This window comes from Peromyscus eremicus, chromosome 5 (assembly GCF_949786415.1).
Source record: "Peromyscus eremicus chromosome 5, PerEre_H2_v1, whole genome shotgun sequence".
In the NCBI taxonomy this organism is placed as follows: Eukaryota; Metazoa; Chordata; class Mammalia; order Rodentia; family Cricetidae; genus Peromyscus; species Peromyscus eremicus.
Window position 1 is genome coordinate 83,309,842 of NC_081420.1, and position 20,693 is coordinate 83,330,534.

General features: G+C 49.4%; 1 protein-coding gene across 1 annotated transcript in view; it reads left to right on the top strand.

Moving 5' to 3' along the window:
- C5H1orf198 (chromosome 5 C1orf198 homolog) overlaps positions 1-19,462 on the top strand; it is a 32,190-nt gene extending 12,728 nt beyond the window's left edge. The window contains exons 2-4 of the mRNA XM_059263825.1: positions 5,134-5,184; positions 18,049-18,576; positions 19,252-19,462. Coding sequence (XP_059119808.1) covers positions 5,134-5,184; positions 18,049-18,576; positions 19,252-19,308 — 636 coding nt within the window. The 3' untranslated portion in view covers positions 19,309-19,462. The remainder of the gene's footprint in view (positions 1-5,133; positions 5,185-18,048; positions 18,577-19,251) is intronic.
- The last annotated feature ends 1,231 nt before the right edge of the window (positions 19,463-20,693 follow it).

Below are 20,693 nucleotides of genomic sequence, written 5' to 3' on the forward strand. Positions count from 1 at the left end.
ATACCCTCCAACTCTGTGTAGCTGAGGATGGCCTTGAACTTCTGATCCTCCTGCTTCCCCTTCCCAAGTGCTGAGATTGCAGGTGTGTATCATCATACCCTGTTTATGCCGCGTTGAAGATCAAACCCAGGATCTTTGTACATTCCAGGGAAGCACTATACCAGATAATCTCCATCCCCAACCCCATTTCAACCATTTCTGAGTGTAAAATGTCATTCCACGTATTTAAAGTGTGTGCAACCATTCCCACATCCAGTTCCAGATTATTTAGTTGTTCCTGGCACAGAGTCTTGTTATGGGGCCCAGGCTAGTCTGGAACTCACCATCCTCCTGCCTTAGCATTCTGAACGTTGGGATGACAGGTGTGCTCAGCCATGCCCAGCCATGTTTGTTTGTGTTTTGTTTTTGAGGCAGGGTTGCACTTTGTAGTTTTGGCTGGCTTGGAAATCATTATGTAAATCAGGCTGTCCTTGAGCTCACAGAGATCTGCCTGCCTCTGCTTCCTGAGTGCTAGGATTAAAAGCCCATGCCAGCCACCACCAAATTCGATGCCAGCCATGTTTTGTTTGTTTGTTTTTAAATTGTTATTTTTTATTGTGTATATGCATGATATATGTATGTGAGCATGTGTGCCAGTGTTTATGTGGCATTCATAGGAAGCTTTGGGAGTTGGTTCTTTCCTTCCCCCTTACACATTCTGGGAGATTGAATTCAGATTGTCATGCTGAGCCATCCACTGCCCTGCCCAGCAGTTTGTGTTGTTTTGAAATGAAACTTTATATCCTTTAATCAATAAACAGTACAGGTTAATTATAACTGCCGTTCTCCCCACCCCACCTCCAGCTTCTGGCAGCTTCTGTTTTCTGCCACTATGATTTTTCATACTCCAGTATTGCATGTCGATGGGACCACAAAAACAATATTTGTTCTTGTGTCTGGCTTATTTCACTTAGCATAATGTGAAGAATATGCTTATTACACACATAGTAATACTGCTCTCCTTTGGAGACACTGAGTTGGATCAACATTTTACAGACAGCAAATGCACCTGAGATGGTAGTGGTTTAACTAGTTTTAGTGCTGGTTACTGTGGAAGCAGAAGAAAAAGGGGAAACACTGTGTGTGTGTGTGTGTGTGTGTGTGTGTGTGTGTGTGTGTGTGTGTGTGTGTGTGTAACCCTTGTGAGGACCAGCAGCCCCTCCTGTAGTGCGTACCAGCTTCTGATTGCTGCCTTCCATGGTTTTCCGTGGTTTTCCATGCTTCTGTGTCCTCATAGTTGTGTCTCTTGTGGCTTCTGTTCTGCTTTGGCTATTCTGATTTGGTGATGTGTGGTTGGCATACTCTTACGCTGTGCTCCACAGAGGCCCAGCCAGACATACAGGGTCTGTGTCTCTTTCACATGGGATTCTGACTCTGCGGGTGATGGTTGGCCAGAGTGAAGGCCACCTGTGTTGTCCTGAGGTCTGAAGGACGTGAGTGAGTTGTACTTCCACTGTTTCAGATCTGGGTGCCTGGGAGGTGGGCAGAGGGCTTTTCAGCAGCCCCAGAGTGAGAATGCACGATCCCACTCCAGGCCTGCATCTGCCTGTATTTTGTTTGCCTGCTGGTTACTGTGGAAGCAGAAGAAAAAGGGGAAACACTCGTGTGTGTGTGTGTGTGTGTGTGTGTGTGTGTGTGTGTGTGTGTCTATATATATGCAAGAATGTGTCTGTGTGTGTTTGTATATGTATATGTCTGTGTGTCTGTGCTTATAAGTGTTTGTATGAGTGTGTCTGTGTGTGTCTTCATGCAGGTGTATCTATGTGCAAATATCTAAGTATCTGAGTAAGTCTGTGTGGGAGTGCATTTATATGTGAGAGTGTGTCTGTGTGGAAGTGTGTAGAAGTCTATGTATGGGACTGTGTCTATGTGTAAGAGTGTATCTATGTATGAGAATATGTTTGTATGGAAATGTCTTTGTGTGAGTGTGAGTTTGTCTGTGTAAGTGAGTGTGTCTCTGTGTGTAGGAGCAGGAACTACCACTTTGAGAATCTGCTGCCATTTGTGCTGGCAGCCTGGGAGGCTGCTCTAATGCCAGCGAAGTCTATGGCTGGAGGCACAGCCACTGCCAGCTGACGACGGAGCTCCCATCACATTTTTGTTTGGCAGATTTATTTTTGCTAAGTGCTTTATTATTTTTTATGAGCTCAGAATTGCAGAAATCTAAGGAATCTGCCTCTTGATTAAGCTTCCTGCTGAAGCAAACAGAAGATTGTTGACGCTAAGGGGACATCTCAGTGACCTTTCCCAGCCTGTGACCCCTGTGACCTCCCGTGGAATTCCAGGAAGTGTGGGCAGCGACCCTGGGACTCCGACCCACCAAGCACTGGGCCCTGACTTTTGCTTCCTGGAGTCCTGCTCACAGTTGCCTCCCACAGTCAGGAGCCTCTGACTTATCATCGGCGATTCAAAGGGACTGACCTGACAGAACTCTTTAGAAGTCAGGCCAGGTGCCCCATGAGTGGTTCCAGCTCCCACCCACCCTTGTGATCCCTACCTCCTTTCTCTGTCCACTAATGTGGCTTGGGCTGGTGGCCTCAGTGAAAACTGCGTTAGCCACAAGTCACCTCTCCCACAAGTCACAGCTAGAATAAGCAGTATCTGTTCCACTGACCTGCTCCGCTTCCCACTGGAGGCTGTCTGCCTTACTGCCTCTGAGAGGAGTGCAGTGTCCCAAGAGCCTAGAACTGCAGAATTAACTCGATGTTTCCACCCCCGGCAGCCGCAGAGAGGAGGACAGGTCCCAGCTGCAGCTGTCGCTCCCAGGCATTGGCTCGCGTTCCTCCAGATAGCCATGGCCATTTTTGGAGGGGCAGAATTTAGACATTGGAATTGGGACTTAGCCGAAATTCCAGAGTGGAATGCAGTGACCCTGTTCTCATTTTTAGAAGTTTTGCCTGACGACTGTGTAGTGCAGAATAACCCACATGGGCTGGAGAGGCTGCCAGTGGTTAAGAGCACTTGCTGCTCTTGCAGAGGACCTGAGTTTGGTTCCCGGCACCCGTGTACAGTGGCTCACAACCATCTGTAACTCCAGCTCCAGGCCAGGCTGACAACCCTCTTCTGGCCTCCAAAGGCACTTTCACTCACGTGTGCATATCCATACACAGACACACGTACACATAAATATTTTTTAAAAAGCAGTGCAAGTCCATTCTGGAGCCAAGACTCTCCACAGATGTTTCCATTGTGCAGGATCAGTGGCTATTTATGGTGGACTGTATTAGCTGCCCAGCTGAGGTGCCTTTGGCTCTCTTAATGCCTGGTCCCACTTTACTGCTCAGCCTATCCAGCTCTGGGGATATACGCTCTGCGATGTAGTCTTGGTATAACATGTATCCACGTGAACAGCCTTTCTCTGGTGTTAGTGTGCAGTTCTTGGACCCTCTGCACACCCACTGGAGGAAAGGGCCTAAGCATGAACTTGCAGCCCCTCCTCCTGAGCCCAGCCCCAAGCCCCAGGAGCCACAGTAGGGTAGCCCTTACCGTACAACCACCGACTACTCATCCCCCAGTGCAAGAGACTCTCTATAAATGGCAGTTTTACCCTTCGTACGTTCATCCCAGAAGACCCAGATCCCCACTCCCCACATTGTGATGCTTTGGGAATAAGAATGTGTGAGGTGTATGAGTTGTGGTATGTGAAGACCTGTCTTGTGCAGAGGTCCTGAGCTCATAACTGTGGAACCTGGGCTTCTCCAGCTCTGGGGATAGGGTGGGGAAAGGGCTTATTATGTTACTGTGCCTTGTCAAGCTCGGTGTCTTCTTAGGAATGGGCTGTCAACTGCCCAGAGCCACCATGCCTTTGCTATCATCGTTCTTCACTGGATCTCAACTGCTGCTCAGCTCAGCAGGGGTGTGCCTAGGGAAAGCTGGCTTGCAGCCGAGATGGTTATTGTGCTTGCAAGCATTCTTCCGGGGTTCCTGCCATCTGTGAGGCTGGTCTGGGGCAGGGCTCTGTCAGCATCTGAAGAAGGAGCCTTGGGCACAACAGCTCTCTTTGTGGAGCTTGGAGCCAGGTCACCTGGCTGCTAGGTGACAAGGGACATAATTTATTGGGTACTACATGAAGTGATATAAATCACGAGGAGTTGTTTGGGGACAGTGGGAGATGAACATAGAATTAATGTCACTCTCGGTTTACATATTTTATCTGGGGTTTCAGACATAGCTCTGTTGGTAAGGTGCTTGCCTAGTGTGCATAAAGCCTCGAGTTCAATCCCCTGTACGACATAAACCAGACATGGTGCTATGTGCCTGTAATCTCCTCACTTGGAAAGTAGAAACAGGAAGATCAGGAGTTCAAGGTCATCCCTGGACACACAGTGAATTTGAAGCCAGATTGTGACATGAGACCGTCTAAAAAAAAAAAAAAAGACAAAAATCTGTCCCATGTTTTAGAGCAGCCGGGCACAGACAGGTACTCTGTGGGGGTGGAGAGGAGGCCCAAGCCCTTTCTTCAAGCTAGCCAACAGGACCTGCAAGCCAGGGTCTGAGTCCAGTGAGTGCTCCGAAGAGGTCTTCTGCCGCAAGTGTGTGCTGAGTCAGGAGCAAGATCAGCATTGTTAGGATTAGACACTCGCATTGCCCCATGCTTTGTCCACAGACTCTGCTGCCGGTGCCTTTCAGCGGCCGGGAGGAGGGGGCACGAGTGTGTTGCTGGCTGTGTTCTTTGCACAAGTTGCCAGGTTACAACCTCACAGCAAGCCTGCAGGGTGTGTGAGCCCCTCACAGAAGCAAGGAAACAGGTTCAGAAGGCTGTGTCCTCGCGCCAGATCATACAGTTTGCCCTGGTCGGGCTGAGACTCGACCCTGTTTTTGCTGAGGACAGTAGCCGTCCCATGTGTTGAAGCTCCTGTCTTGGGTTGGCTCGGCTGAGGTCTCACTGGTACTCGCTAAGATGCCTGTTTGGCAGGAGAGGACCAGCAGCCTGGGCTGCAGCAGTTCCCAGTGCTGGCCTTCTCGAGCACTGAGACATCCGTTTTTTTAGAGCTTGAGTTGTCCTGTGTGTGGGTCCCTCGTAGTCCTGGATGGATGTCTACACAGGGTTGTCGGAGTTCGGGCCTCAGACTTATTCTTGAATTTTTGTTTCAGGACATAACTTGGCAAGATGAGCACTCGGCCCCATTCTCCTGGGAAACAAGGGTAAGTTGAATGAAATTTAGATCTGTTTGTCCCTTTTAAAAATATTTGAGTACCTGTACATTTCTTTCCACATTTGATGAGTGCAAAGGGCTATGTGATCCTTAATGCTGGGCTACAGTTGACAGCCCATGATGGTAAGACAAAGTCGGTGGTAGGGAGGGCTTGGGGAACTGAATCTGTGTGTGAGTCTATCAGTCCCACAATGCTCCATGATATCCCCCAGGCCCATGAGTTCCCTGGTGAACTCCAGCCATCTTGGATGAGGGCTGCCCTGTCAGGGGACTTCTCCTTCTTCATACTTTAACCCACCAATATTTGGCACTTTGGTGGTGGATGCCCCTTGCGACAGCTTAGAGCTCCTGGTTAGCTGACTTTGGTTGGTTTGTGTGCTGCACGTACACATACACAGACACACATGGACACATGGGAATGGACCCTGGTCTCCCAGTCACTCATGTACCAGTTGTCATCACTGCAAGAGCATCAAGCCCAACTTTAGAGCATGTCCCCATCTCCCCTGTTGTCCCGGAGAAGGACCTTGGCAAGCAGCATGACCACAAAGAAGCAAGTCTCCTAGAGCCAAGGAGAGGTGAACGGTCATGATTTCCAAACTCTACAACTTCCCACATGGTGTTGCCTCTGAAGTGGACGATGCTGCAGAGGAGACAGCTGTGTGTGGAATGGGCTTTTCAGGCACAGAGAGTTTAAAAGCTTTGTTTCTTAGTTTTTTCACTCTTCCCCACTGCTTCTGATCACAGCCCTTGTCCCAGCTAACCCTGGCACCCAGGGTACCTGTGGAGAGGGAGGCTCAAGGTTGGGGAACATTGATGGAGTTCCAAGGGACCTTGAGCGGCCTCTCCTGCAGACTATGTCTTCGGATGCACCATGTCTTTGGAGGGCAGGGACAGCCACACCACCTCGTGCCGTGGACTGCATCTTGTACGGGGTGGCTGACCTAAGGGAGGTGACCAGTCTTGACACTGATGCCATGACATTTGAGGTTGTTCTCATGTTTGATTGGAAAGGTGATTGGAGGACACAGGCACCCATTCCCATGAACACATTCACATAGAAAATTGGATTCCTCTAGCCCTCCATATACATGTACCTTACATATCCTAAATATCCTAAATTAAAGAAGCCAACTTCTACATCACATAGGGCTTTGAGACTGAGATTCACCATGTAGCCTAGGCTAGCCTCATACTAATGTCCTTCTGCCTTTGCTTCTTCAGTATTGGGATCACAGGTGGGTACCACCATGCCCAGGCCCTGTAGTGCTTTTTAAATTTCTGCTGTAGATTAGTGGAGAACCCAGGTCTGCACAGAGGGTTGGGAATGGAGGCAGTCAGCTGGGAGCTGTAAGTGCTCTAGATTGTCCAGTGGCTGACAGCAACCAGATCTAGCCTGTAGGTGGAAGTTTCTCTCCTGCCTGCCTGTTCCCAAATACCTGGCAGCTGCTTCCTAAATAATTGACTCCGAGGCTTAATATTACTTATAAAAGCTCAGCCAGTAGCTCAGGCATATTACTGACTAGCTCTTACACTTAAATTTACCCATAATTCTTATCTGTGTTTAGCCACGTAGCTTGGTACCTTTTCTCAAAATGGCATTCTCGTCTTGCTTCCTCTGCGTCTGGCTGGTGACCCCTTGACTCTGCCTTCCCTCTTCCCAGCATTCTCAGTTTGGCTTTCCCACTTGACTTCCTGCCCAGCTATGAGCCAATCAGTGTTTTATTAAACCAATTAAAGTGACAAATCTTTTCAGTGTACAAGGGGATTATTCCACGGCATAGGCTGCTTGGATGCTGTCTCTGCCCTCACGTTCTCATTCACTCTAATTCAGTGCTGAAGTTTCTGGAGGCAGAGCAGGGTGTGTAGGGTGTGTGGGGATGTGAAGGGCTGCCCCCTTCCACTCCTCAGTCAGTGTAGAGTTGCAGAAAGCCTCACCACTGGCTCCTCAGCCAGAACCTTGGAGAACTTTAACCTCTGCTTCTACAAAATGGGCTGCAATCCTCTTAGGGACTTAAAGGTGACCAGGGACCTTGATCAAGACCCTCACACAGGGGGCAGCTTTAGTGAGGGTGGGACCCTGGTCTCTAAGAGCATATTGGAGATCAGACCCTATGGTCTTCGTACCCTTATGGATGCTGACCTCACTTTATCAGTTGTCACTGATCCAAGCACTTTCCCTGGGCCAGTGGTGCTGTGGGTGGGAGCAGGGCTCAGCTGGTCCCTACTAGGATTGATCCCTGCCATCCAAAACCCCAGGAAAGCCTTGGTCACATACCTGGGTGGTGCCAGCCACAGTGAGCCAGCCTGTGTTTTTGGCACAGTGTGGCAGTGTCCCTTGTGGGGGTGGGGGTGCCCATGAGCCTCCTTGGTAGAATGGAAACTGCTCAGCAGTGAACTTGCTTTGTTCCTGGGCCTGGCCAGCATCTAGCCAGCTGGAATGAAGGTGTGGAACAGGAGGAGGAGGGGCATGCAGCATGTGCAGTGCGAGGTCTGCACTGGAGTGGTCCTCTCTCCACTGTTCATCCTGAGGCATTTCCTGCTACTCTATCATCCGTTGATCTTTGATTCTTTCCATATTTATTTATTTATTGTTTGTTTGCTTATTGTGTGTGTGTGCCTGCACACCATGGCTTGTGTGTGGAGGTTGGTGACAATTTGGGGGACTTGGTTCTCTCCTCCCACTATATAAGTTCTGGGTATTGAACTCAGTATCAGGCATGGCTACAAGTAACTTTACACTCTGAGGTATCTCACCAGCCTCAGCCTTTTTTTTTTTCCCATAGTTTCTATATAACTCAGGCTAGCCTTGAACTCACTATGTAGCTTAGGCTGGCTTCCAACTCCTGGTGATCCTGGCAAGCTCAGCAACCCCCCCTGCTACAGCCTCCCCGGTACTGGGCTTCCAGGTGTGTGTGGGCCACCACTCCTGGTATATTTATTTGTTTTCATAGTGCTGGGGATTGGACCTAGGGTCAGATACTAGGTGAGCTTACCACTGGGCAGTATCTCCAGCCTATTGTTTTTATTAATTATGATAAAATTCATATAATGTAAATTTCACTAGCTTTTGAGGAGTGCTGGGCATTGAACCTGGGGATTCACACATTCTGAGCACATGCTCTGCCACTGAGCACCTCCAGCCCATTTACTACTTTGTGTGTGTGTGTGTGTGTGTGTGTGTGTGTGTGTGTGTGTGTGTGCTCATGCATATGGAAGCCAGAGGCCAAACTCAAGTGTGCTTCCTCAGGGTACCATTCATTGTTTCTTGAGACAAGGTCTCTTGGTGACCTGGAACTTGAAGATTCAGGGCAGCCAGAGAGCCTCAGGGATCCACCTGTCTCTCCTTCCCTGGCACTGGGGTAACAAGCATACACCACTCCACTCATCTTTATTTCTTTTAATTTTGTGTGTGTGTGTGTGTGTATGTGTGTGTGTGTGTGTGTGTGTGTGTGTGTGTGTATGTGTGTGTGTATTCCAGTGAGTGCAGGTACCTATAGAGGCCAGAAAAGCATTTTGGATCCCCTGGAATTGGAGTTATAGGCAGTTATGAGCTGCCCAGTGTGGGTGCTGGGAACCAAACTTGGATTCTCTGAAAGAGCAGTATGTACTCTTACTTAATCTTTGAGCCATCTCTTTAGCTCCATTTTTTTTTTCTTTTATTAAACATGAGTTCTGGGAATCTACTTTAGGTCTCTATGCTCACAAGGCAAATACTTTATTGATGAGATATCTCTCCAGCCCCAGTTAACCACTTAAGAAAACATTTTTTAAGATTTATTTATTTTATGTCTATGGTACTCTATCTGCATGTACAACTGCATGCCAGAAGAGGGCATCAGATCCGCTTATAGATGGTTGTGAGCCACCATGTGGTTGCTGGGAATTGAACTCAGGACCTCTTGAAGAGCTGCCAATGCTCTTAACTGCTGAGCCATCTCTCCAGCCCCCAAGAAAACATTAAAAAAAAGTATATGTATGCCACGTATGTGCAGCTGCCCAGAGTGGCCAGAAGAAGGTGTTGGACCCCACGGAGCTGGAGTTACAAGCAGTTGTGAGCTATCATGTCAGATGCAGATGCAGGGGACAGAATTTCTGAAAGAGCAGTCCACGCTCTTAACCGCTGAGCCATCTCTTTAGCCACTTTTGAGTGTGCAGTTCTGTGGCTCACAAGGTTTTAGTACCCTCACAGGGCTGTGCATCCATCACTGTTCATCTCTGGTACTGTCATTTTATTACATAGTTACGTGTGTTTATGGAGCGCAAGATGTTTTGCTATTTGCATATGTTGTAGGATAATTGGATGAAGCTAATGAACATATCCAAATTTTCCATCATGCAAGACACATCCCTCTACTTCTGACAGTGACTCCTAGCACCCCCTCTACTACCCTGCCCCTGTACACCCCCGAAGGGAAATGGTCACCACTGCAATCCCTTCCACTCATCTATCAGCTTGGCAGGCAAGCTGGGGGTGGGGGGGATCCCATGGGACCGCTGCATTCCTCTCTCAGCCTCCTGTGTTTCCAGAGGAAAAACCCAGCACCCAAAAGGCCCCAGACTAGGAGGGAGGAAGGAACGGAGAAGATTCCTTACATTCCCAGGCTTCCTGGGCTGCAGACAAGTTGGAGAATGTGTGGGGAGGCTAGGCCCTTGGGACCCGTCCCCAAGGTCTCTCTCCCCTCAAGCTGTCTGGCTTCTGTCTGCCTGTTTTTATTAATGTTCGGCTACCCGTTCCAGGTCCTAAGGAGGCCAACGGGAATCAGATCACTGATGTCCAGGCCTGGGTGGACTGTTCAGAGCAGGGAGCCTTCTAGGCCTTCCTCAGGAAGAAAAAGCATCCCTGCGAGCACATACTCACCCATGTACACACTAGCACACCCTCCATCCTCCAGACCAGGTCTTTCCCCTGAACTCACGCACACATCTAAATTCCTGTTCCTGCCATAGGTGAGCAGGTCACATAACCATCTGGCTAGAGAGCGGAGTGCCCGCTGGCTGTGGTTCAGAGGTATCACTGCCCATGGAGGATGGAGGGACCTCTTAGTTCTAAGCCATGGCCTTGAATGTACCTCCTCAATGTTAGTTGGTTTTTGAGGGACATGGCTCCATAGGCTGTACCCAATCCCATCACAAATGTAACCCCTGCACTGTTGGGGCCCATGCGTCTTCCTTAGGAAGGCCCCTTTCCCTGCTTAATGGCTGTCTTTCTCCTCCCTCCCTTCCCTCTTTCCTTCTGGGCTACCCCCCTGAAAGCTAGAGCTCAGCTTTGTGGTCTTCTGCCCTAGACCCTTCCACATTTTCCCTGAGTGGAATACTGTGCAGTTCCTTTAGTTCAGTGGCCTCAATGCTGCCCCTGAAACCCAGACTCCTACAGGTCTCCCTGAAGCCCCAGCCCCCTCACTGCTTTCCACTGTCTGTCTTTCCTTACCACACTGTCTTTGCTGGATTCCACCCACCCTCTCTTGAAGATCCCCCCCCCCCACCAGCTGCTGTATAAATCCCATTTCTGACTCTCCCAACCACACCCATGTGAGAACTGTGCTGGGCACATGGCGATACCTCTGATCATCGTCCATCAGCTCCTTTTTTTTAAGACAGGGTTTCTCCGTGTAGTTTTTGGTGCCTGTCCTGGATCTCGATCTGTAGACCAGGCTGGCCTCTACTCACAGAGATCTGCCTGTCTCTGCCTCCCAAGTGCTGGATTAAAGGTGTGTACCACCTCCGCCTGGCCTATCACCTCCTTTTAAAAGGAGAAACTTAGGCAGGAGAAGAACAGGGAATTTCTCTGCCTAAGTTACGCTCCCAAGCCAATACTGTCCATCTTCCACATATGCTCTTGAGAGAGGCGTAGATGTCTGTGTCCTTGTCACAGGCAAGGCCTGAGGGCTAAGACTCATGTGTTCCTGTCATTGACTCCTGGGCCTTGGCTACCTCCCTCCCTGCCTGCCACTTTCTGGTGACACTGGGTTTTCACTGCCTTGGAGCCTGACCGATGGATGACTATTTGTCCACCTCAGAGCTTCTAAACAAGGGGCATGTGTGATTTATCTCCAGGTCTGGACCAATTCCTTGGGATATAAGGTGAGTGGACTCAAGGCACTGCCCAGCTGTATCTCAAGCTGCCCATTTTTGCTGGCTCATCTCTATAAGATGGCCCCTTTGCTAATTTTGTGATTCTTAAAGTTTTCCAGGGTCCTCCCCTTTGTCTTTTGGAGGGCAAGAGGGAAGAAGATGTGCTAAGCATTTGGCGGGTTAATGGAAATGTTCTTCTGATTCTTTCTGACCGTGTGCGTGTAGCCTTTGTCTCAATAGTTTAGCTTTGCCAGTGGCTGCCAAGCCAAACAGTCCTTTTTAGCAGCATGTACCCCCCCTTTGCTGAATATCACACATTCCTCTCCAATGAGTGGGACATAAAAATAGACACTGGGCTCTGTTGTGGTCTTGCTGTTTTTAGAATGGACGTGGCCAGCTGAGCCCTGTTCTCCACATGGGCTGACGAATGCCCTACTCTGCTGACTGACCAGGTTGTAGAGAAGTCAGGAGCCCAGGGCACGAAGGGCTAGTGGGGTGCTCCCAGGAGCTGAGGAGATTCTAGCCTTCCTCTTCTGTTCCCATGTTTCCAGGATCACAGAGGACACTCAGTTGAGCCCTGACCCTTTCTACCTTCAGCCCATGCCATCACCATGACCCTTCCTGTTACCTTCTATGCAGCATCCTTCTGCAGGGCTGGCTCAGCAGTCTGGGCACTGAGAGAAGACTGGCATGACCTCCTTCCCATGCCTGAAAAAGACAGACTGTTTGGAAAAACTCGTCCCTGACATACATAGTCTTCCTGTTTTCCACCTTGGCCTGTGTGGGCTCCAGGTGGAGGTGGTCTGGTCTAGCCTCTAGAACCAGTGCATTCTCTGGAAAAGTCGGGTGAGCTACCATGCTGGCTCTTCTGTAATGAAAAAGGGACAGTGAGTCTGATCCTTCATGTCACTTCTGGGAAAGGCTTCCATGCCAGGCATGTAGCACATGTCAGTCAACTAAAACTTCTGGACTGTTCTTCCCAAGTCTGTGTGGTGTGAAGTCACTAAACTTCTGTCTCTGGGATTGAGGTACAAGTCCTGTAGTGTCCCTGGTGGCTTCCCATCAGGTGCTGGGCTCTCTCTTGCATTGCTCTGGGCTCTGGGGATTTGGTACCTGTTTTCTCTAGGTGGGACCTATGGCAGACTGAACCTGGAATAGGAGAGCTGCACTGTGGGTGCTCCTCTGGGCACCCCCTCCCAGGGATGAAGCTGTGATCCTCCCCATGGGTTCTCTCGTCCAGCCACTGCCCTGTTCCATAAGCTTTCACAGGGTCTAGGGGTCCTGGGCCTACCAAAGCTCTGCCCTCTTCATCTCCCGTGAGCCTGGAATTATCGGGCTGTATCAGTAGCCAGGAGAGACAGCTATAAGGAAGGCCAGTTCCCAGCAGGCCATGAGGGGAACACACAGAATGGGAACCTCAGGGTCACTGACCCATGAGGGATGGTAGTTCTGCAGTTTCACCTGGTCTTTTTAAGCCCACTCCTTGGTTCTTCAGCTGAGCCAACATAGACAGGGACAGGGAACAAGTTCTCCTCCTCGCCCAGCCACCAAGGAGTGTTTGGATATCTTGGTTCGCAGTCCCTTCTCTTCTTATGGGGATAGTGAAAGATCCTTCACCAACAAGGAGGAGGAGGTTGACTTGTGAGAGGAAACTAGTCACGCTTTACGTGCAGAGTTAAGGATCACGAAAACATAGGGAAAGGCGGGCAGATCGGTTAGGAGCTGCTGCCTCCTCTCCCTTCCCTCCTTCTCCTCTTCTTCCTCTTCTCTCCCCCACCCCGTCACCCCCTTTTCGTGTTTGTTTTTTGGTACAGGGGGTTGCTGTGGCTTGTTGGCCTGTTAATTTCTTTTCTTTTTTTTCAAATTTAACTTTTTATTGATTCTTTGTGGATTTCACATCATACATCTCAATCCCACTCATCTCCCCATCCCTTCCCATTGCCCTCTACCCTTGCAATCCCCACCCTGCCCCAGGATAAAACAAGATCAATTTTGAAAGAAAAGAAAAATCTCATTGTAGAAGCTGTAGTATAACACAGTGAGTCACACAGGCCTTTAGTCCATATATTGTTACTTGCAAATGTTCATTGCAATGAGTTGTTGTTCTGGTTTGAGATCTTTGGTTTTTGCTACATCATCAATACTGGGTCCTCACTGGGGCTCCTCTTGCATATCCTGTTGTTGTTCTGTGTCATGGAGATCCTGTAACTTTGGGTCTGCAGGACCAGCCCCTGATAATTTCTATATAGCCCAGATTGGCCTGGGACTCACAGCAACCCTCTTGTCTCAGCCTCCTGAGTGTTAGGATTGTAAGCAAGAACCACTATACCCTGGCTCTTTTTTCTTTTTTCTTCCCTTCCCTTCCCTTCCCCTCCCTTTCCTTTTCCTTGCTGTGGGATGTCTTTCTCTAAGCTATGAATACATTTTATTACCATTGGTTAGTAAAGAAGCTGCTTTGCCCTATAACAGGATATAGCCAGGTGGGAAATCCAAGCAGAGATACAGGGAGAAGAGGGTGGAGTTGGGGAGACACCAGCAAGCCACCCAAGAAGCAAGATGTGAAAGTACTTGTAAGCCACTGGCTATGTGGCAATACATAGATTAATAGAAATTGGTTCATTTAAGATGTAAGAACTAGCTAACAATAAGCCTGAGCCATAGGCCAAACAGTTTGTGATTAATATTAAGCTTCTGAGTGATTATTTTATAAGCTGCTGCGGGACCAAGCGGGACAGAGAAAAGGTTCTGGCTGCATTTCTTTTCTTTTTGCTTTTAGCTTTTTGAGACAGGGTCTCTCTATTATGTAGCTCTGCCTATCCTGGGACTCACTATGTAGACCAGGCTAGCCTCAAATTCCCAGAGATCCATCAGCCTTTGCCTCCCTAGTGCTGGGATAAAAGAGGTATACCACCATGTTTTCTTGTGTTTGCCTTCAAAGTCCCCAAAGCAGGTAGGTAGCTGTTCCTGGCAGCATGCCCCTTCTAAGTTGATGTCATTTCCCACTGGGAAGCTACAGAGCATCTGGCTACCCCAGAGTTGATTCAAGCAGCTATCCCTCCAGCAGTGACACAATTGTGGATTCCAAGCCTGGCTTCCCTCCTCAGTGTCTGACCACCCACATGTCAGGATGTCTGGCTTTGCAATCCACAGTTTTCTAAGCAAAGACCCTACCAGAGAGGGGATCCCCACTCCCAACCCCTCAAAAAGCCTGGGCATGGCAAACTGGTTTTATGTGTCTTACTGTGCAATTTCCAGATCAAAGTCAACCCCATCTCTGAGTCTTGGGCATTTCCAAGCTATTTTTAGCAGTTTGCTTACTTAAGGAAACCATTATGTCTGTCTGTACCAAGTGCCTTTGTGTCCTACTAGGGAAGTTGGAAACAGGCAGTGTTCAGAATGCTGGACCTAGAAATGATCCTGAGGGCAAGTGAGGTGGCACTGTAATCTCAGCACTCAGGAGGTAGAGGCAGGGGGATCACGAATTCAAGGGCACCCTCAGCAACATAGAGTTTGAAGCTACCTTGGGCTTTGTGAGACTCTGTCTCCAAAAAAAAAAAAAAAAAAAAAAACTTTAAATGCTAAATAGATTGCCAGGCAGTGGTGGCACTTGCCTTTAATTCCAGCACTCGGGAGGCAGCAGCAGGCGGGTCTCTAAGTTTGAGATCAGTCTGGTCTATAGAGTGAGTTCCAGGACAGCCAGGGCTACACAGAGTAATTCTGTCTCGAAAAAACAAACAAACAAACAAACAAAAAAGTTGAATAGATTAATGAATGGATACAGATGGGTCATGTGATGGACAGGACCCTGCCATTTCCATGACATTGTACTTTAGCCCTGCACCCAGGCCTTGGAGTCTCTTGATCTGAGCTGAAATCCCAGCTGCAGGGTCTCCTAGTAGACTAGTGACCCAGGGCATCCTCATCTTTTTTTCTTTATTTTTCCCTAAGGGGGTGCTAGTGGCAATATATAAAGGCCCAGGCTGGAACTTACAATCCTCCTTTGACCTGCTGAGTTCTCCAGGGACCACATGCATATACCAGTATGGCCAGCCTGGCCTCCTATACACCTACCACATTGGATCCATGATTCCTTGCAGAGCTGAAGTGTGGATGGCTGTTTCTTAGTGATGCTGCATTTCCAGGCTGCCTAGGCTCTTGGTTTGGACTTGTGTTCTTCATCTCTAGGCAAAAGACAGCTAGCTGCTGGCTGCACATTCAGAGGACACGTGGTATACTGTCCTGAGCCTGAAGCTCATCTGGAAGAAGGGCTGTGTTCAGTTTTGTCCTAAGGTCCCTGCATATGGATAGGAACCCTGAGAGTGTCTTATGATTTGCAAGACTGTATGAAAATTCATGGACATTCCAGGATACCACCTCTGCACAGTGCAGGTTCACTGAGCAAGACCTGTGCTAGGGTTTCCTAGCCTTCTGTCCCCCTGTGGGAGCCAACCATCTCTTAGCTTGCCATCTTGGGAGTTTCAAGGTCCTGATCTCCAATCCCTGCCTCTTCCTGCTTCACTGAGAGGCTAGACTAGTTGCTTCCAGACTGCGGGGTCCCTGCCATTCAAAACCTAAGTGTCTAGGGAACAGGAAGCCTGACTGATCATCTTCTCCCCACTCCCTCTCCCCTGTCCTTTCACGGAGTGTCGGTATCTGTGTTAATTTACGATTCTTTGCTTCCTTCCTCCCCCGCAAAAAAGAAAGGAGAAAGAAAGGAAAGAAAACTGGCCCATTTACCAGGTGATGCCATGTGTGCCCCAGTGTTTTCTGAGTCAACACAGGTTGAAATGATCAACTTAGTTGGCCAGAAATGACTCTGATCTGCAGCATGGCAGTGTGCATCTGAAACCACACATGGAGGAGAGTTTAAACCTTTGCCTTTTGATATTTTGTTTCTGCAAGTCTGGAGAAATTAACCCTGAACAGGGCAGCTAATGTGCACAAAGATAGTCCCAGTGACCCGGATCGCAGGAGTGAGGGTCAGCAGGGGTAAACTTTTCAAGAAGAATGTTACCATAGGTTGTGGGACAGCTACCGAGGGAAGTGTTCACAGCCACAGTGGCTGTGGGCTGGGAGGATGGCTGTCAGTAAATTGCTCTCCTTGCAAGTGTGAGAACCTGAGTGGAATTCCCTAGAACGCAGGAAAGAAACTGACATGGTGGCAGGCACCTGTTTTCCTAGCATTGAAGGCGCAGATCAGACTGTCCTTGCAGGCCAGCCAGCTTAGCCTCTAAGTGAGTTCCTGACCAGCGAGAGAGACTCTGTATCAAAGAACAAAGTGGACGGCTGTTATATAACATGATTCTTGGGGAATTGTGAACAGATGTCTGCTCACCCCAGATAGGAAACCAACAGCAGACAGAGTCAGGACACCACCAAAGTCCAACTTGGTGATCCAGTGTGTTTTATTGAGGGTGATTTACAGGAGTACGGGTGGAGGGGGGGGTCACTTACAAGTGCAGAAATGACTCAGACAGCTGCATTACCAAAAGCCCATCCCGACATAGGTGACAGCTCACCAAAGCTGGAACCCGGAAGCATACTGCATAGCCCGCAGGCAGCTCAACGGATCGGAGAACGTTTCTTCCGTGGAGCTCAGTTGGTCTCAGCCACTTGGGCTTTTTGGTTAGCATCTCTCAGCAGTCCTCCCTGCTTATATATGCTTGGGAGGGAAGAGCCTCGTGAATTTGATCGGATTCAGGGACTTCCTAAAGCTATTGAGTTGTTTACTTTCTGAGTCTCAAGAGGAGTCCTTCCAAGATGGAATTCTTTTATCTCAGGGGAATTTACTATACAACACTGGCACCCGAGGAACGTGCTTGAAGGAATCCTCTGGCCTCTACACAGGTGCATACACCCATGCATATATACGTACACACACACACACACACACATACACACACACACACACACACACACACACACACACACACAAGTTGTGAAGATCAAGAAAGAAATGATGCTCATAATGCATTGAAGAAGTGACATCCCACATTACAGACCTGGCAAGACCACAGCTGACATGTATGAAAATGTGGCACAAACAATACAGCTATGGGGGAGGGTGATGACTGATTTTTCTGAGCTTTACTTTCCCATCGTTCTATGATACCATTTGTTATTTTATTGTGACAAGAAAGTGGTGGAAGTGATGGGGAAGTGAAATTTGCAGGATTGATTTTGAGATCGAGAATGATGAGTTCTGTAGAGCGGGGATGATGTGGCCTTCAGTTAGCTCTCCTTTGACGGAAGGCTCAGAATTCCTGGTAATGATTTCTGTCAGAACTGCTCAGTGGCAGTGTTTTAGAGATCACCATGGTTGACTGGATGTGGGTCAGGAAAGTGGTCAGTCTGTGCACAATGACGTGGGGTATGGACTGTGTTTGTATAGTTTTCCTCCTCTCTGAGGACTCTGATGTCCTGAGGAGCCCACACATCCTTCCTCACCTGCCTCCAGCAACCCTTTAGGGAAAGTCAGAGCCATGCTGGGCCCAGCCATGTGCTCGCATAGCCAACAGGGATCCTTGATCATTGCTATGATTCTGGTCTTAGAGCTGTTCAGGGGACACTGTGACAGGGCTTGGCCTCATAGCTCCTAATGTGTTTCAGGCAGATAGTAAGGACCTCTGTGAAAATCGTCACTTGGAACCAACGGACGGCTATCAGCTTATATTGTTACAGTGTCTGCACATGTGTGAGGAAGAGTGTGTGTGAGCCGCCTGTCTGTCCCAGGGGGTTCTAAGGCTTGTTCTCACTTGTCTCTTCTGTTTCCCCACAGAGTCAGATGGAGTTCAGCATCTCATCCTTATCCATCCAGGAGCCCGGCACAGCCACCATGACCAGTGATCCCAGGCCCCTGGCCAAGGCTTCTCAGGGCACACAGGCTGCCAAGCCTGCCCAAAGCAGCCGATCCTCTAGCCTTGATGCCCTGGGACCTTCGAGGAAAGAGGAGGAAGCATCCTTCTGGAAGATTAACGCTGAGCGCTCCCGGGAGGGGCCTGAGGCCGAGTTCCAGTCGCTGACACCCAGCCAGATCAAGTCCATGGAGAAGGGAGAAAAAGTCATGCCCGCTTGCTATCGCCAGGAGCCCACCACAAAAGACAGGGAGGTCAAGGCTATGCCCCAAGAACAGCAAGCCCTCTCCAGTGTAAGCACAGAGCAGGAGGCACCCCAGCCTGTGCAAGCCCCTGCCAGATTGCTGCCCAAGGCCACCCCGATTAAGTCCCCAGAGAAGCCACCACCTCCCGCTGCCCAGCAGGATGAAGACGACGATGATGCTCTGTTCTCAGAGCCTGTAGTTGCGCAGGTGGGTGATGGTGCCACGTCCACATCAGAAGTGGGGGACACATTCTTTCATGGATATCCAAGGAGGGCGCACAGGATGGGACAGCCACCAGTGTCCCCATGGTCTCCTTCCTGTCCACTGAGTTCAGTTTCCAGAGCCCATGTTAAAACATATCTGGGCATGGTGCAATGCTTATAATCCCAACACTGGGGAGTTGGAGATAGGTGTATCCTTGGGCTTTGTGGCCCAATAACCTAGCCCACTTGGTGAGTTCCAGGCCAATGGTAGACCCTGTCCGTAAAAAGTGTATAACACCCAAACTTGTCTTTTGGCCTCCACACGCACATACACACACACACACACACACACACACACACACACACACACACACATACGAGCCAGGATGAGGATGGATTGTCTGTTCACTTTATAATGCTGTCAGAAGCAGGAGGATGCTAGTAGAGAACCAGGTCACTTTCCTCTGCTCTGTGCATGCTGGGGTTGGATGTGACAGGGCTTTGCACTGGATTTTGTGCAGCTTTCTGGTCCTGGCACTGAGGTAAATTGAGGTCACGGGCCCCTGAGGCAGAAGCAGCTGTTTTCACCTGGGTCATTTTAAATGAAGTACCGTAGATAGGTTGTATGTGGCTGGAGTGGAGGTCCACGTCTCATTTCGTCACCTCTGTCCCTCTGCAGATCAGCTCAAGTAACACCCTCTTGAAGACGGGCTTTGATTTTCTGGACAACTGGTAAACGGTGCTACCTGGAAACACAGCCAAGAGCCCCAGCGTGGCCCACGTGGTGTTCAGAGGAGAAGGCATCTCTGCCTGTGTATTTTCCCGTTTTCTCTGCTCTTTTCTTAGTCTTTGGGGAAACTAGGAAATGTTGCCAGGTTTTCCTTTTTTTTTTTTTTGTAAAACCAAATAGATAAATATGCTATTTTCAAGGATTTGATAACAAGTTTTACACTTGGGATTTTTAAAGACTAAGAATCCAGTAAGCCTAGTAAATAAAACTGTTCCCAGCTCCACCCCACTTCTCCCTCCAAGAAGGTTCCCTGACCGAGTCACAAAAGGTCTCAAAGGCGAGTCCCTCTTCTCTTTACACCCTCCCCACCCTTTTCATGGCGTGTGGGGGGGGGGGGGAGCTGGATGGATATGGGCTGTTGGCTGTCGCTGTGGAAGAGTCATCCTTAAAAATGGGCTCACCTGGTACCCTTCCTTTGCTGAAGCCACAGTTGGCATTATGTGTCCTTCCCCTCCCCCACTTCTAGGAAACAGACTGGTGGCAGGTGGCAGGTGTCCTGGTGACTTACTCAGAGCTTTGATGGTTTAAAAGCAACCCCCTGTTGGCAGGTGTTCTCTCAGCTTCTCACTGTTTGGTACGTAGCTGCAGCAGCTTCCTTGGTTTGTGTAGGAGTTTTCTTCCGGAAGTTATTCTAACTGTCCTGCTAGTGTTCCAGTCCCGGTCGCTGTCCCAGTCAGGGTGGTGGCAGCGGTGCTGGAGAACAGGGCTCTGCTGATTCCCTGTGTCCGAACCTTCCGGTATGAGACTGGCAGGCTGGGCCATTCTTCACCTCGGTCTGGTCAAGCTGGATCATGAAGGCCTCTCCCCGGGGCCTGGCCACCTTCAAGTGCAAGAGGCCTTCCTGATGGTTCCAGAAACTTTCCCTTGTAGCCCTGAGAGCTCACGGCAGCAAGGCTGGGTGAGGAGCATGGGCCTCACCCAGACCCGCTGCTCTCTGTCCTCACTGCCACCCTGCTGTGGCCCCCAGACCACATGCATTTGCCGGAGGTGCCAAGCAGATCTGTGAGCTCTGGGTGGTATGGTCTACCCTTCACCGTCACTCCGTTCTCGTCACCTGAAGCCTTAATCTCCATGAGCCCCCTCCTCCGAGCGCCTGGTTTCAGTACTGAAAGGTGTCACCTTCTTAATGCTTGTGTCATAGGACTTTCTGAAATAGCTTCTGGAATGTGCTGTTAGGCCCTGTTCACCAAGGTAAAGCACACATAACTGTCCCACCCTTATCCTCTCTCCTAGGAAAACATGCCAAAGCTGTACTTAGCCAATGTTGATGTGATAGCTGCCAATTCACTTAGGTCCTGAACCTCCCTTGGTCCCTTAGGTTTGGGTTTGCC